Source organism: Acinonyx jubatus, chromosome C1, assembly GCF_027475565.1.
Source record: "Acinonyx jubatus isolate Ajub_Pintada_27869175 chromosome C1, VMU_Ajub_asm_v1.0, whole genome shotgun sequence".
NCBI classification, from domain to species: domain Eukaryota; kingdom Metazoa; phylum Chordata; class Mammalia; order Carnivora; family Felidae; genus Acinonyx; species Acinonyx jubatus.
Window position 1 is genome coordinate 35,604,992 of NC_069381.1, and position 13,547 is coordinate 35,618,538.

Genomic DNA, 13,547 nt, shown 5'->3' on the forward strand with positions numbered 1-13,547 from the left:
ACTTAAGGTTTCTTTGTTTGCCAGGATTGTTTACTAGCTTTGTGATTTCACATGAGCTAAGTGAACTGGGGGTTTAGGAGGAACAGGACATATAGATGGAAGTTTTCAAAGGCACTTGAAGCAGAGTAAAGTTATGCATGGGTTTTGACTTTTGGGTTCTTTAGAGGCAGAGATGTTTCTATTAGTGAATGGTCAATAATTTATTGAAGTCCATTATAGAGAGAACTTTTAAAAATACTCTCATCCCAAAACAGTCATCCTTAAAAGTACTCTCAGCCCAGAACAGTCATCCTTAACAAGGACTGAATGAAGGACAATTTGAAAACATTAGCATATGAGAATCTCTAGTAAATAAAACTCATAAGTAGTCTAAACTCTTGGAAACTTGTGTATTTTCCACTGAAGTTTATTAACCAGAATAGAATCTATTGAGGGTACACAAACTAGCAAATAATTTGTGCCCTGTTTAATCTGGTAAGTTTTCTAATTTGTAGATCATTCCCATGATTTGTCATCAAAGTCTTGCCAGAATGTTTTTAAGCCATCTAGAGAAATGCAGCAGGATGCGAAGTTTAGGAAATACAATGGCTATAATGTAAAGGGAATATATTTATTGATTTTGTTCTTTTGACAAGAGTCATCAGTATTTTTTAGGTGGCTGGATGAAGGGTATGCTTTTTTCTTTCAGTACTTTTACAGTCTTAATTTATATTAGTTTTGGTTGTTGCTTTTCGTCTCTGAAAACTTAGTTTATATTTCCTGCGCTTGATTGCTCTTCTGTTGCTTTTATAATATAGGACTGTAATTTTTGTCTTAGAAAAACTGTTAGTTCTATCCATCATACCTCTGGTGCTTTCTCCTTTTGTTCTCCTAGAATGGAGAATGGTGTGTTGGGAAATGCCCTGGAAGGTGTGCATGTGGAAGAGGAGGAAGGAGAAAAAACAGAAGACGAATCTCTGGTAGAAAATAATGATAACATAGATGGTATGTGGAGTTGCATGTGACATTCAGAAGATGCGACGTATATTTCTTGTGTACAGATGATGGAAGTAAGGCTCTCCCTATCCTGGATGGTCTCTCCCTAAGTTGCTAGGGGGTAAATAACCTGCATCTAGTGGAGACTACAGTGGAGGTAGCCAATTACTGAAACTGACAGCAGGCTTTTGTAAGAGGAAAACTTAATTTCCCCAATAAATGTGTTAAATTGATATTTTAAAATATATAACAACTTTAAATATTTTTCTGATGCAAAAATTTTAAAAGTCTGTGCAGCTCAGTGATTTTAATAGTCATGGTTTTGGAGTCTTTACACTTTTTGTGGCTAAGAAAATTAAATGTTAAATTCTAAGTAGAGTTTGGCTACTAGAGTTTTACATGTCAGTTGGAGGTTTATAATGTTCAGAGGAGAGAATAAAGCTTGGCATCTCTTACCTAACTGATAATCAGAATGCTCAAGTAAAAGAGTATCTAATTTAAGGAGCTTGGGTTTCTTTTGCAATAAGTTGCTCTGCTATCTGGGACTTTTTCCCTTTGCTTTTCTCAAGGGGGTAGATAAGTTTTAGGTCATCGCTAAAATTTAAGCCAGGTTGTTTGAGGGTTTAAAGGGAATGTATTTTTAGTTTCCGTTTATGCCTTTATCACTAAACTCGAAGACATGTTTATGCTTCATGTTCTTTAACCATGTAGAGGAAGCAAGGGAAGAGTTGAGAGAACAGGTTTATGACGCCATGGGAGAAAAAGAAGAAGCAAAAAAACCAGAAGACCAGTCTCTGGTAAAGCCTGAAATTGATAAAGAGCAGGAGACTGAAATGGAGAAGGGTGGAAGAGAAGATATGGATATAAGTGAGCCTGCACAGGAACTACAGGAAAAAGTTGAATCCACTCCAGATCAGTTAGCTGAAACCACTGAGGAAGCAAAAGAAACAGCAGCACCAGAAGGACTGAATGAAGCCAAGGTCACTTCTGAGAAGAGACCAGAGGAGGAAGCACCAGATGCTGAGGAAGAAAAATCAGTTTGTAGAACTAACATCCAAGAAGAATGCAGAGAAAAAGGAGGTCAAGAAAAGCAGGGAGAAGTAATTGTGAGCATAGAGGAGAAGCCAAAACAAGCTTTAGAAGAGCAGTCTGATATGACTCTTGAAAAGCAGGGTACTGCAGTGGAGGCAGAAGCAGAGCCTATAGATTCAACAGTCAAGCCAGTGGATGTGGGTGGGGATGAGCCAAAGGAGCAGGTAGCTGCCTCTGAAAATGAGTCAGGAAAGGCTGTTCTTGAGCAGCTGGTAGGGCAAGAAGTGCCTCCTGCTGAAGAGTCACCAGAGGTGACAGTAGAGGCTGCAGAGTCCTCAGCTGTAAAAGCTGGGTCAGAAGTCTCTGAGAAGCCTGGGCAGGAGATCACAGTTCTCCCTAAGGATGGTGCAGTCAATGGACTGTCAGCTGCAGGAGATCAGACTCCTGTTGAACAACAGACTAATGCAGAAGGACTGACAGAAACAAAAGATGGCTCAGGACTAGAGGAGAAGGTCAGGGCAGAGTTGGTTCCTAGCCAGGAGGAGATTAAGCTGTCCACAGAAGAGTCTGAGGCAGCTGGAGATGGGGTTGAGACCAAGGTAGCCCAGGGGGCTACTGAGAAATGCCCTGAAGACAAAGTTAAGATAGCTGCTAATGAAGAAACACAGGAGAGAGAAGAACAGATGAAAGAGGGTGAAGGTAACCGGGATATGCAAGAGCTGCAGTGGGTGGAGTACATTCTGGATTTGACTCACTAATCATGGGTAAAAGTCAGCCTTCCATTCAGGATTTTCCGTCTGCCTTTGGATTAGGAAAGGGCTAAATGAAAATGGGGGTAGTTTAAGAAGATTGTGATAAGTTTAGCAAGTTAAATCAAAAGCAAGTCTTTAGCTGGCTTATAAACTAACGCTTTTACTAACTGCAAAATAGGCCTTCTCTCTGATTTCTGAGACTTGGCTAGCTATCAGTAATTTGTATTGTACTAGCCAATAAAGGTGGATGGAGGGTGGTGGAGTTAGGTAGGGAAATAGTGGGCTAGGCTGGCAGAGAATGCTGAATGGATGTTCACTTGCATGCCTCTGGATTTTTAAATTTACTGTTCACATGGTTCCTATTCTCTGCTTTAGGAAGCAGGATTAGAACAGTAGAATCCAGTGAATTGGTACACTTAAGCAGGCATGCCATTTAAATGAAGGCAGTTAACCACAGTGAAAGAATTCTGGTGACTGACTTTTAGTCTTCAGGAAGTACTTAGAGGCTTATTCACATTAGTTTTAAATTAGCCCCTCCAAAAGATAATGAAAAACTTAACTGTTAGCTCTCTTGCTGCTTTCCCCCTCATTTCATGCTTGCTTTGGCTGCTAAACTGAAGTTTTTGTTACTTAGGACGTTATAAAGTGTCTGGATGCTTTGTATAGTATTGGTCTAATTTTGATTCAATTCCATCAAGATGTATAAGCCTCTAATTAGTAATTAGATAACTGGCACGTCTGACTTGAGTTGTACTATCATTTGAGGATTCTACTGTCTGTAAGGTTCATCTAACGTTGGTATTAATAACCACAGGTATATTCTAGTTAATAGTTACTACTTCATATAAGTGCCAGACTACTTCAAGAGTTCTCTTTACTTTTAGATTTTCAAAAACAAACAATCAGTACTTGCAGCTCATCCTGGTAAAATACATTCTACCTATGTGCAGGTCGCTGCACTCCAGCCAGCACAGGCATGGTAACCAGAAATGAATTGGCTAAGTGGTAGCACCATTGGGCTGCTTATTGGGTTTTAGGAGTTCTTTATGGAAAAAGCACAGAACTGAATTACCTCAATTTTTAAGAAACTACCATGTCTTGATCTTTAATGTTAGTGAGCAAAGACAGTAAGAAGTTCTGCTGGCTCTTTTAAGTTGGACTTTAAATAATAAGCTACAGTAGAGCTGTCCTATTTCTCCAGTTCAAAAACTATTCTGTGGGATCACAAGTGACATTGTTAGAGCTTTCTCACATACATTATTTTTTATTCCAAGATTATACTATGTAGTAGGTAGTATTACTCCACTTACAGCCATGAGGAAATTGAGGCTTAGGGGTTACGTTACATGTTTAGGGTCAAATACTAAGTCATAGTACTAGAATCCAACTCTAGATCTGACATGAATGTATTGCTGTCCCCAAGCCTACCTCACAGTGAGGAAGGTAGTTTTATCTCCTTTAATCCATCTCCTATCAAAAACTTTCTGGTCACTCTTTTCAAAACACTTATAAAAGCCCTAGGAGTCATCAGTTGCAGTTTTTAGTCTTATCCCAGCTACCACTCTACTTCTAAAGAAGGTAGTTTTCCATATTTTACAAAAGAAGAAATGGCAGGGGCACCTGGATGGCTCAGTCATTTAGGCGTCCCACTCTTGATTTTGGCTCAGGTCATGATCTCGGTTGGTTCGAGTCCTGAGTAGGGCTCTATGCTAACAGTGTGGAGCCTGCTTGGGATACCCTTCGCCACTCATGATCTCTGTCTCAAAAAAAAAAACGAAAAGCAAATGAAGAAATGGCAGAAAGAGGTTAAGCAATTTGCCTTAGTCATATAGCCAATAAGTGGAGGGCTGAGGTACCCAAACCTTCTTGGCTCTAGGGCCCAAGCTCTCAACTCTCTGTGCTCTATTTCTCTTTATGTGGCAACACTAGCCTGCAGAATTTTTTTTTTTTTTTTTTAAGTTTATTTTGAGAGAGCATGTGAGCAAGTGGGGAAGGAACAGAGAGAGAGAGAATCCCAAGCAGACCTCCACACTGTCAGCCCAGAGCCTGATGCAGGGCTTGAACCCATGAACCATGAGATCATGACCTGAGCCCAAGTCAGATGCCTAACTATACCACCCAGGTGTCCCTTTGCAGAAATCTTATAAGTGTTGTTGTTTTTTTTTCTCTCTCTTTATCTTTTAAGAATTTTGATTTTTTATTTTTTTTAATTTTTAATGTTTGTTTATTTTGAGACAGTGCACACAAGTGTGGGGCAGGGGGTGGGGGGGCAGAGAGAGAGGGAAAGAGAGAATCCCAAGCAGGCTTCGTGCTGTTAGCACAGACCCCAAAGTGGGACTCAGTCTCATTAACTGCTAGGGCATAACCTGAGCTGAAATCAAGAGTTGGCAGTTTAACTGACTGAGCTACCCAGGCACCCCTTAAGATTTTATTTAAAAAAAAAAAAAAAAAAAAAATTAACGTTTATTTATTTTTGAGAGACAGAGACAGAGCATGAGTGGGGGAGGAGCAGAGAGAGAGGGAAACACAGAATCTGAAGCAGGCTCAAGGCTCTGAACTATCAGCACAGAGCCCGACATGGGGCTTAAACTCCTGAACTGTAAGATCATGACCTAAGCCCAAGTTGGAAGCTTAACTGACAGAGCCAACTAGGTGCCCCTTAAGATTTTATTTTTAAGTAATCTCTACACTTAACAGGGGGCTCAAACTCACAACCCCAAAATCACGAGTGTCACATATACTACCAACTGAGCCAGCCAGGTATCCCAGAGGTTTTCTCTTAAAATCCCATTTTCCACCACCTCTCTTAAAATGGCATTTATCCCTAATAAAGATAACTGATCTGTTCTTTTCTGATTGTCACACTAGATAGGATTGATAAGTAAAGTTTTTAAATTGTAGGCACAGAGCTTGGCCATGCTCAGACTACTGGTCAGTCTGTAGTGTTTACCTGACTTAGTCCTGTGGGAGTGCTAGAATAACCAAAGAACCAGCAGATTGCCTTTACTTTGTCTTTAAGAGGAATTTTCTTCTTTGCACCATTCTGTGCCCTTAACTTTTGAACAGGCAACAAATTAGAGAAATGGTATAAAACTGTGTTTCCCTTTCTCCAAAGGATGATAATAGGCATACTACAAAGAAGATTCCACTTTCAAAGAAGTTTGGAAAATATTTTAACAGATCACTTTACTGAGGACATCAGGGCAATTCCTATTAATACCTGAGTACAGGTTACCAGATTGGAAAGTATCACTTTAAAGTAATGGCTTTCTCATTAACCTAGCTGCTTCTCTACCATCCCATGAAGGTAGTACAAATTTCTGCAGGAAAACCAATATTTTCTCACATTATCATAAGAGTTTTAGTTTAAAAATTTGATGTAAAACTCAGTAAGACCTTATGCCAAATTAGATGTCACCTAGCATTCTGGTATGAGTAGGAACAGATACCAGATAATTAAAAATAGAGAATAACCATACACATTTTGTTAATTTTTTCTACAAATTGTGAAGGTAAAATGTTTCATAGATTTACTTCACCCGTTTTGCACATTCTCCTGGAGAACGGGCTTCATTACCATCTAGTCTTAACAGTGTACTAAGTATACAAACATCTTGGAAATTTGGGCATGGATATATAATGGTGTGTGATGGTGGGTATTTATTTCAGAAGCACTAAATCACATGGTCAACGGGAAAAGTGACTCATTTGATAAAACAGTTTACCAGAGAGGTTAATTAGCTTGTAACTTGTAATTGATTCTTAGAGGATTTCTTTTTTTAATTTAATTTTAATTTTATTTATTTAAGTAATCTCTACACCCAGTGTGGTGCTAGAACTTAAAATCTTGAGATCAGGAGTTACACATTCCATTGACTGTGCCAGCCAGGTGCCCTTCTTAAAGGACTTTGTTAGATTGTCCTACTAATTTATAATGTTTAGGAATTTTCTTTGCCTGTTCCCATCCTGAACCAGAATTGCTAGACAGATAAAAGTCCTTTAGCCTGACTTCCTAAGGCCTAATTGCCATATTCATGTTCCCATAATAGCTTGTTAAGAGACAATATTTTGCTTGTGTTAAAAATGCTTAATGAAAGATGGCAGAGGTAGGCACATTATACCCAGTTTGTGAATTGTTTGTGCCCCCATAAGCCCATTTTTAAAAAAAAAATTTTTTTTTAACGTTTATTTATTATTGAAAGACAGAGCATGAGCAGGGGAGGGGCAGAGGGAGAGGGAGACACAGAATCTAAAGCAGGCTCCAGGCTCTGAGCTGTCAGCACAGAGCCTGACGCGGGGCTTGAACTCAAAAACCGCGAGGTCATGACCTGAGCCAGGTCGGACACTTAACCGACTGAGCCACCCAGGCGCCCCTATAAGCCCATTTTTAATCGCTTGATATTCTGAGCTTCATGTGGTGAATAGAGCTATTTATTAGCAGCCTGTCCTTCTACTAGGCATTTGACTTGTGAGTGTATGCCAATATGGTAAAATACAGTGTCAGTATGGCTGCAAATTTTAACATTATACTGGAGTAGAATAATTGGTTGTGGTAGTGCTCACTCATTTCTGTATGTGCTAAAGCTGGCTGGAGTCTGTGGCATGCTCATTGGTGAGAGTTGGTAAGGACTATGCTTTTCTCTCTACAGCTCTGTTGTGGGAAAGCTAGTCTCTTGAGCATTCTTGATCTGAATGGACTGGGGTAATTTAACTTTTCATACTTTGTCAGCTTGTTAGTATTCTCTAACAAGTGGCCTAAAGACCCCAGGAACACTGGCTGAGGTCTCCATTTGCTTCTGGCTGAGTAGATGGGAACTTCTAGTAACCAAAAGGCTACAATAGGTAGTATGTCTTGATCTGAGAGATCAGGAATGATTTTTAGAAGAGAAACATTCAGCCTTCTGATCACTGAAGGTATAAACCATAGACGCCATAAGATTATACAATCTAAATCTAGATTACACATGAATTAGACTGTAATCACTGGCTTTATATTTCTATCCAGTTCAAATATTAACTGACTTAGCATCTGGCCTGTTCTACCTCAGAATATAGGTTATTCAACCGACATTTATTGGAACTTCTGACTAGTTAAAAGATATCCTTAGTATTCTCAATACTGAGTAATTTTTGCTTGCAGAAACTGAAGGCTCAGAAGAGGAGGATAAAGAAAATGACAAGGCTGAAGAAACACCAAATGAATCCATTCTTGAAAACAAGGTAAATTATTTGTTCAGTATCAATTTCTGCTTTCTTTTTGTAGGACTGTAGCTTACTAGGGTATGCCTCATTATTATCATAGCTTTTTCTTAGTTATACATTTAGATTTGTAATCTAAAGATGCCTGTCTTGTACTGCTGCCTAATACCAATGATTTGGATATACTTTTTAGTCTCTTCAAGAAAGTGAAGAGGAAGAGATTGGGAATCTAGAGCTTGCCTGGGATATGCTGGATTTAGCAAAGATTATTTTTAAAAGGTAAAACTTTTGGTGTGTCTAGGCTCAGGTTGGGAGTTCGGAGGTTGAATGAAAATAGAATACCAGTTAGGCTTGGGCAAATGCTGTTAAGGTTTCTGATCATCTTTTCCTTCTTTTAGGCAAGAAACAAAAGAAGCTCAGCTTTATGCTGCGCAGGCACATCTTAAACTTGGAGAAGTTAGTGTTGAATCTGGTAATACATTTTTCATTTTACTCTCTCCTTTAATGTCCCCCCGCCCCCATTCTTCCTCTGATTCCTTAAAATTCAGCTTGATTGATCATAAGTTGTGGGCAGTTGGCTTTAAAGGACAGTCAGTTTGGGTTCCTGTAGCTCCTAGAGCTGTGTGAATAATCTCCCCTAACTGAAGTCTTTCAGTAGTTTTTTTTGTTTGTTTTGTTTTTTGTTATTTTGATATTGTTTATAGTCAAGGATCCTAGAGATGCTACAAAGAAAATGAAATGTAAAATAGAGCATTCCTGTAGGATAGTCTAAAATTTAGAAATATTGGGGCGCCTGGGTGGCTCAGTCGGTTGGGCGTCCAACTTCGGCTCAGGTCATGATCTCGCGGTCCGTGAGTTCGAGCCCTGCGTCGGGCTCTGGGCTGATGGCTCAGAGCCTGGAGCCTTCTTCCAATTCTGTGTCTCCCTCTCTGTCTGCCCCTCCCCCGTTCAAGCTCTGTCTCTCTCTGTCTCGAAAATAAATAAAACGTTTAAAAAAATAAATAAAAAAAAAATAAAATAAAATTTAGAAATATTAAATTAAAAAAAAATAAAATAAAATTTAGAAATATTAAATGCTATCCATTTGCTTGCTTTTCTTTTTCTCTTTATTAGAGAATTATGTCCAAGCTGTGGAGGAGTTCCAGGCCTGCCTAAACCTTCAAGAACAGTACCTGGAAGCCCATGACCGTCTCCTTGCAGAGACCCACTACCAGCTGGGCTTGGCCTATGGGTACAACTCTCAGTATGATGAGGCAGTGGCACAGTTCAGCAAATCCATTGAAGTAATTGAGAAGAGAATGGGTGAGTGAGCATCAGCTATTTGATGCTAAGCTTGGTGGATCCAGTAATTGACAAGATTTTTAAAAAATGGATCCCCTTGTGGTTAACTATTAGTGATCACTTTAGCCTGTTTTTTGTAGCTGTACTAAGTGAGCAGATGAAGGAGGCTGATGGATCATCTTCTGAATATGAAAAAGAAATTGAGGAGCTGAAGGAACTGCTACCTGAAATTAGAGAGAAGATAGAAGATGCGAAGGAGTCCCAGCGTAGTGGGAATGTAGCTGAATTGGCTCTGAAAGCAACTCTGGTTGGTTTGGTTTCCTTTTAAAGTTTTGGTAATAGTATGATATTGTTGGACGTCATCATGGTATTAGTGTTCCATTTGTCTAGGAACCATGACTTGGTTTCTAGGGAGCTGGTTGTTTGAAGGAATGTGAGAATTTATCTAATTATTCCTATCAGATAGTATAATGCTTAAGATAGTATAATGCTTAAGAGAAGACACTCTGGAGCCATACTGGGTTTGAGCTCTGTATCTGCTGCTTACTGTGTGTGGCCATAGGCATGTTACTTAACATTTCTTTGCCTTAGTTGACTCATCTGTAAGATGGGGATAATAATACGTAGGTTAAAATACTTATGACAATACAAATAGTGTTCGCTTAATAAATGTTAGCTATTACTTCCATCTTTGAGAACTCCTATTTAGATTAGCAAGGTATTGATGATGGCTTTTAGCCCCACATTTCCTGGCTCTGCTTTTGGCTGCTGGAATGTCAGGGAGCGTCCTACCCTCCTGGTGATGACATGATACAGAGGGGTTAATTTAACATCTACACTGCCTAAGCTCCCAGTTTGGGGATAGCAGGTGTAGGTAGAGGTGGGTGGACGATATTGCTTCTATAAGGAAGCCCGCTAGTATTTGAGGTCTTAATCAGAATCAGTTTTTTGGATGGTCAGTACCGTTGTAGGACTGTGGGTGACCTGGTGGGTTTTGTCCTGGGCCCCACTTGGGTCTGTCACCTCCCAAACAGGTGGAGAGCTCTACTTCAGGTTTCACTCCTAGTGGAGGAGGCACTTCAGTCTCCATGGTAAGTATGCGGGTGGTTTTTGTCACTTAACATCAGGTCTGTTGGCCTCATGTAGCTGTACGTTGCTAACAAAGTCCTTTTTGCCAGGTTGCCAGTAGAAAGCCAACAGATGGTGCTTCCTCATCTAACTGTGTGACTGATATTTCCCACCTTGTCAGAAAGAAGGTAAATGTACATGTGGTCATTTCTGTCTTTCCAGTCTTTTTGTTTTGTTTTTTGCTTCAAATGATACATGGGGAATGCATTCCCTAATATTTGATGCAATAAGACACTCATTTTGCAAAGTTGGTGAGGATTTGAGTGAACGTAGTTTTCACTTGAATATGTCTTCTAACAAAAATTTCCAGGCCTCTTCTGGCCTAGGAGTATCAAATCAGAAAAGTTGCTGAGGAGACTTGGTCTCATGGCTCATCTTAGGAAGCAGGCAAGTTTTGACAGTAGTCATTCAGCAGCAGACCTGCTGATACTTACACTCCTGACTCTGCCTGTAGTTACAATAGTTTTTTTTTTTTCCTCTTGTGGGAGACTGATTCCTTTGTTTCTGACTCCCAAAATTGTGGTTTGGTTATTGTTTAGATCTCCTTACCCTACCCCACCTTTCCACTAGGGAGGCTGAATTGGTATGTTTTGGCAGACCACTTTATTGTATTGAACTCAGGTTGGCTTCTGCCTCTGTGGCCATGGGAGAAGACCCTTAGACCTGTGGATCCTGGTGCTGCAAAACCATGGGGTGGCAGCAGCAGGGGAGGAGAGGAGTAAAGGGACTGTTAAAAAGTTCTGCAGTTCTTTTAAAAATATCCAGCACATTTGTGAAGCTCACAATTATATCTTCAGAGGAAACCAGAGGAAGAGAGTCCCCGAAAAGATGATGCAAAGAAAGCCAAACAAGAGCTGGAGGTGAATGGAGGCAGTGGGGATGCCGTCTCCAGTGGAAATGAAGTTTCAGAAAACATGGAGGAGGAGGTGGGCAGTTAAGAGGGCTTGGACTCTTGCTTTATTTCCCCTTGTTCTCAGGGCCTGGGGAAACTGGTCCTCCTAAGTGCATGTTCCCCGCCTTGAGCCTGTTTGTTTTTATAAGGGTTGCATTCAGTTAATCCACTGTGCAGGAAACGATTTGGTTATGGAATGTAGGATGTCCCATTGACAGATGGAAACTATATACATACCACAGGTCCCGTCCTAATGAATGTATGAGAAGGTATTTAATTGGCAAGACCATTGGGTTACTTCTGCTTCCTCCTTTCCAGGTAACCTATAAACATTGGCGTGGTCAGCCCTATTCTAGAAAATTTAGGAAATGGCCTTATATTTTGTGGTCATTGCCGTTATTCATGTAGGGAGCAAAGCAGGGTTTTAAGAGACCTGTTTACTTTCTCTAACGCCTCTACTCAATATGTAAGACAGAATGGCTTAAACTAGGTAGGGTCATTTATGCCCAGGCTCCCTGTTTGTCTTCCAGGCTGAGAATCAGGCTGAAAGCCGGGCAGCAGTGGAGGGGACCGTGGAGGCCGGAGCAACAGTTGAAAGCACTGCATGTTAAGAGAGGGCGCAGAGCCTTCCTCCTGAGGGAAAGTGTTTTTGTATATAATGTATTTTTTCACTTTGGGGGGATTCTTTTTGTATAACTTCAATAAAGATTGTAAGCAAAGGTTGAGGCTTTGATGATTTTTTTCTTAAACATTGGCTGAATCTGTGCCTTGGAACGCTCCAGGTTTTGTATAGTGGCCAAAGGCACCCCCCACTCCCTTTCTGTACTGTTCTCATCCAAATTCCTACCTATTGTGGAGGTGATTAAATCAAGCATGGTTATAGGCCTTTTGTCTTCCAATGGTGCTATGCTTTTTCCATTTTAAATACTGCACTCAGCTGTGTTGCAAACCTTCAGTGGTGCTGTCCCTGGATGGGGGCTACAAAAACAAGACTTGGTGAAGATCTTGCTCTTTGGTGCTGATACTTCTGTTTGATGGACTTTGTGAGCTGATAACCGCCTCTGAGTCAGCCCTTGGTACTTTTATCCACTTAGTCTCCAACTGGGGGCCAATAATCCTGTCTGGAAAAAGAACTCTGAAGAAAACTTGTGAGGGAGTGGTGGGGGAAACCTTGAGAACTGGTGTGCTAATTATAGAGAAATGAGCTTTCTGGTTTGAAAGTGGCTGAGGGACAGACTGGACCCTTTGGATGTGCTTGGGAGAATCTGTGGAGAGGCTGGTTGATGGAGTTTTGTTTTCTGTACAGAAAGGCTGAAACTATCAACTTGAATCCGAATTGTTACCCCATCTGCAGTTTTGACTTCTCAAATAAAGATGCTAAAAAAGCTCTTGGTCTGAACTTGTGTTTAAAGATTTTCAGATTCAGTGTCTCCTTCTCTGCCCCTCCTCTGCTCACTCTTACTCTCAACTAAATGTTAAAAAAAAAAAAAAGATCTTCACTGGGATCCTTGACTGCCTAGAGTATTTCCATGTGGAAGGTGGGGTTGAAAGTCTGGCTGCCCAGTCTAAGGGTGCTGGTGCTTAGGATACTGGTACTAAAGCCATCCCATTAGGACCTCACAGATGCCCGGGATGCAAGGTAAATGGAGAGCCTCCATATATGAGCTGCCTCTGACCCGACCCTTAGTTTAATTACGTGTTATGCATCAGGCATTGTTTGGATCTGAATTCCAAACAGTGCCTGCCCTACATTACCTAAAGGGAGTTATTTAATTCTGACCACCCACAGGGCTACTTTGCTGCACTAGACTCTAGGTCAGAACCTGCCATTTTAATAACCAATGTCAGAGGCAGTTTTTCACTTTATTATTTTGTCCCCTAAATACAAGAGAAAATGGAGTTTTTCTGGGCTGGTTATGGTAACTCATGTTTGCAGATCTTCCTGAAGATGCCTTCGTATTGCATGTACCAAGTCCTGAGAGTTTTAGGCCTAATATCAAATTTCAGCCAGATTTCACAAGTGACCCTCTACAAGTGTAAGATATGGGAGCTTCTAGTTTATGGGACCTTTAGAGCCTGGATGGCTTCCCAGAGGATGTCCTGAGGAAGCTTGGATTTGAATGAAGAAGTGTGGCAACAAGACAGGCTTTAGCAAGAAACATGTGGGAATAAGTTCAAGTTCCTTTAATGAATTAAAGAGTGCCCTTGCTCATCTTTGAAAGGATTTAGATGCCAGGCAGTATTGCAAATAACCTTACATTCACTTAATCGCCACATCTGTTTTACAA

At 40.5% G+C, this 13,547-nt stretch overlaps 1 protein-coding gene across 6 annotated transcripts in view; it reads left to right on the plus strand.

Annotated features, from left to right (window-relative positions):
- NASP (nuclear autoantigenic sperm protein) overlaps positions 1-12,051 on the plus strand; it is a 42,230-nt gene extending 30,179 nt beyond the window's left edge. For 3 of the 6 annotated variants that reach the window (XM_027059324.2, XM_053213401.1, XM_027059325.2), the window contains 11 exons: positions 875-984; positions 1,687-2,706; positions 7,900-7,979; positions 8,152-8,237; positions 8,357-8,430; positions 9,072-9,260; positions 9,380-9,546; positions 10,274-10,330; positions 10,418-10,495; positions 11,165-11,293; positions 11,790-12,051. In XM_027059324.2, coding sequence (XP_026915125.2) covers positions 875-984; positions 1,687-2,706; positions 7,900-7,979; positions 8,152-8,237; positions 8,357-8,430; positions 9,072-9,260; positions 9,380-9,546; positions 10,274-10,330; positions 10,418-10,495; positions 11,165-11,293; positions 11,790-11,870 — 2,071 coding nt within the window. In that variant the 3' untranslated portion in view covers positions 11,871-12,051. The remainder of the gene's footprint in view (positions 1-874; positions 985-1,686; positions 2,707-7,899; positions 7,980-8,151; positions 8,238-8,356; positions 8,431-9,071; positions 9,261-9,379; positions 9,547-10,273; positions 10,331-10,417; positions 10,496-11,164; positions 11,294-11,789) is intronic. The other 3 variants (XM_053213409.1, XM_053213413.1, XM_053213404.1) reach the window with 2 other exon arrangements.
- Positions 12,052-13,547: the final 1,496 nt, after the last annotated feature.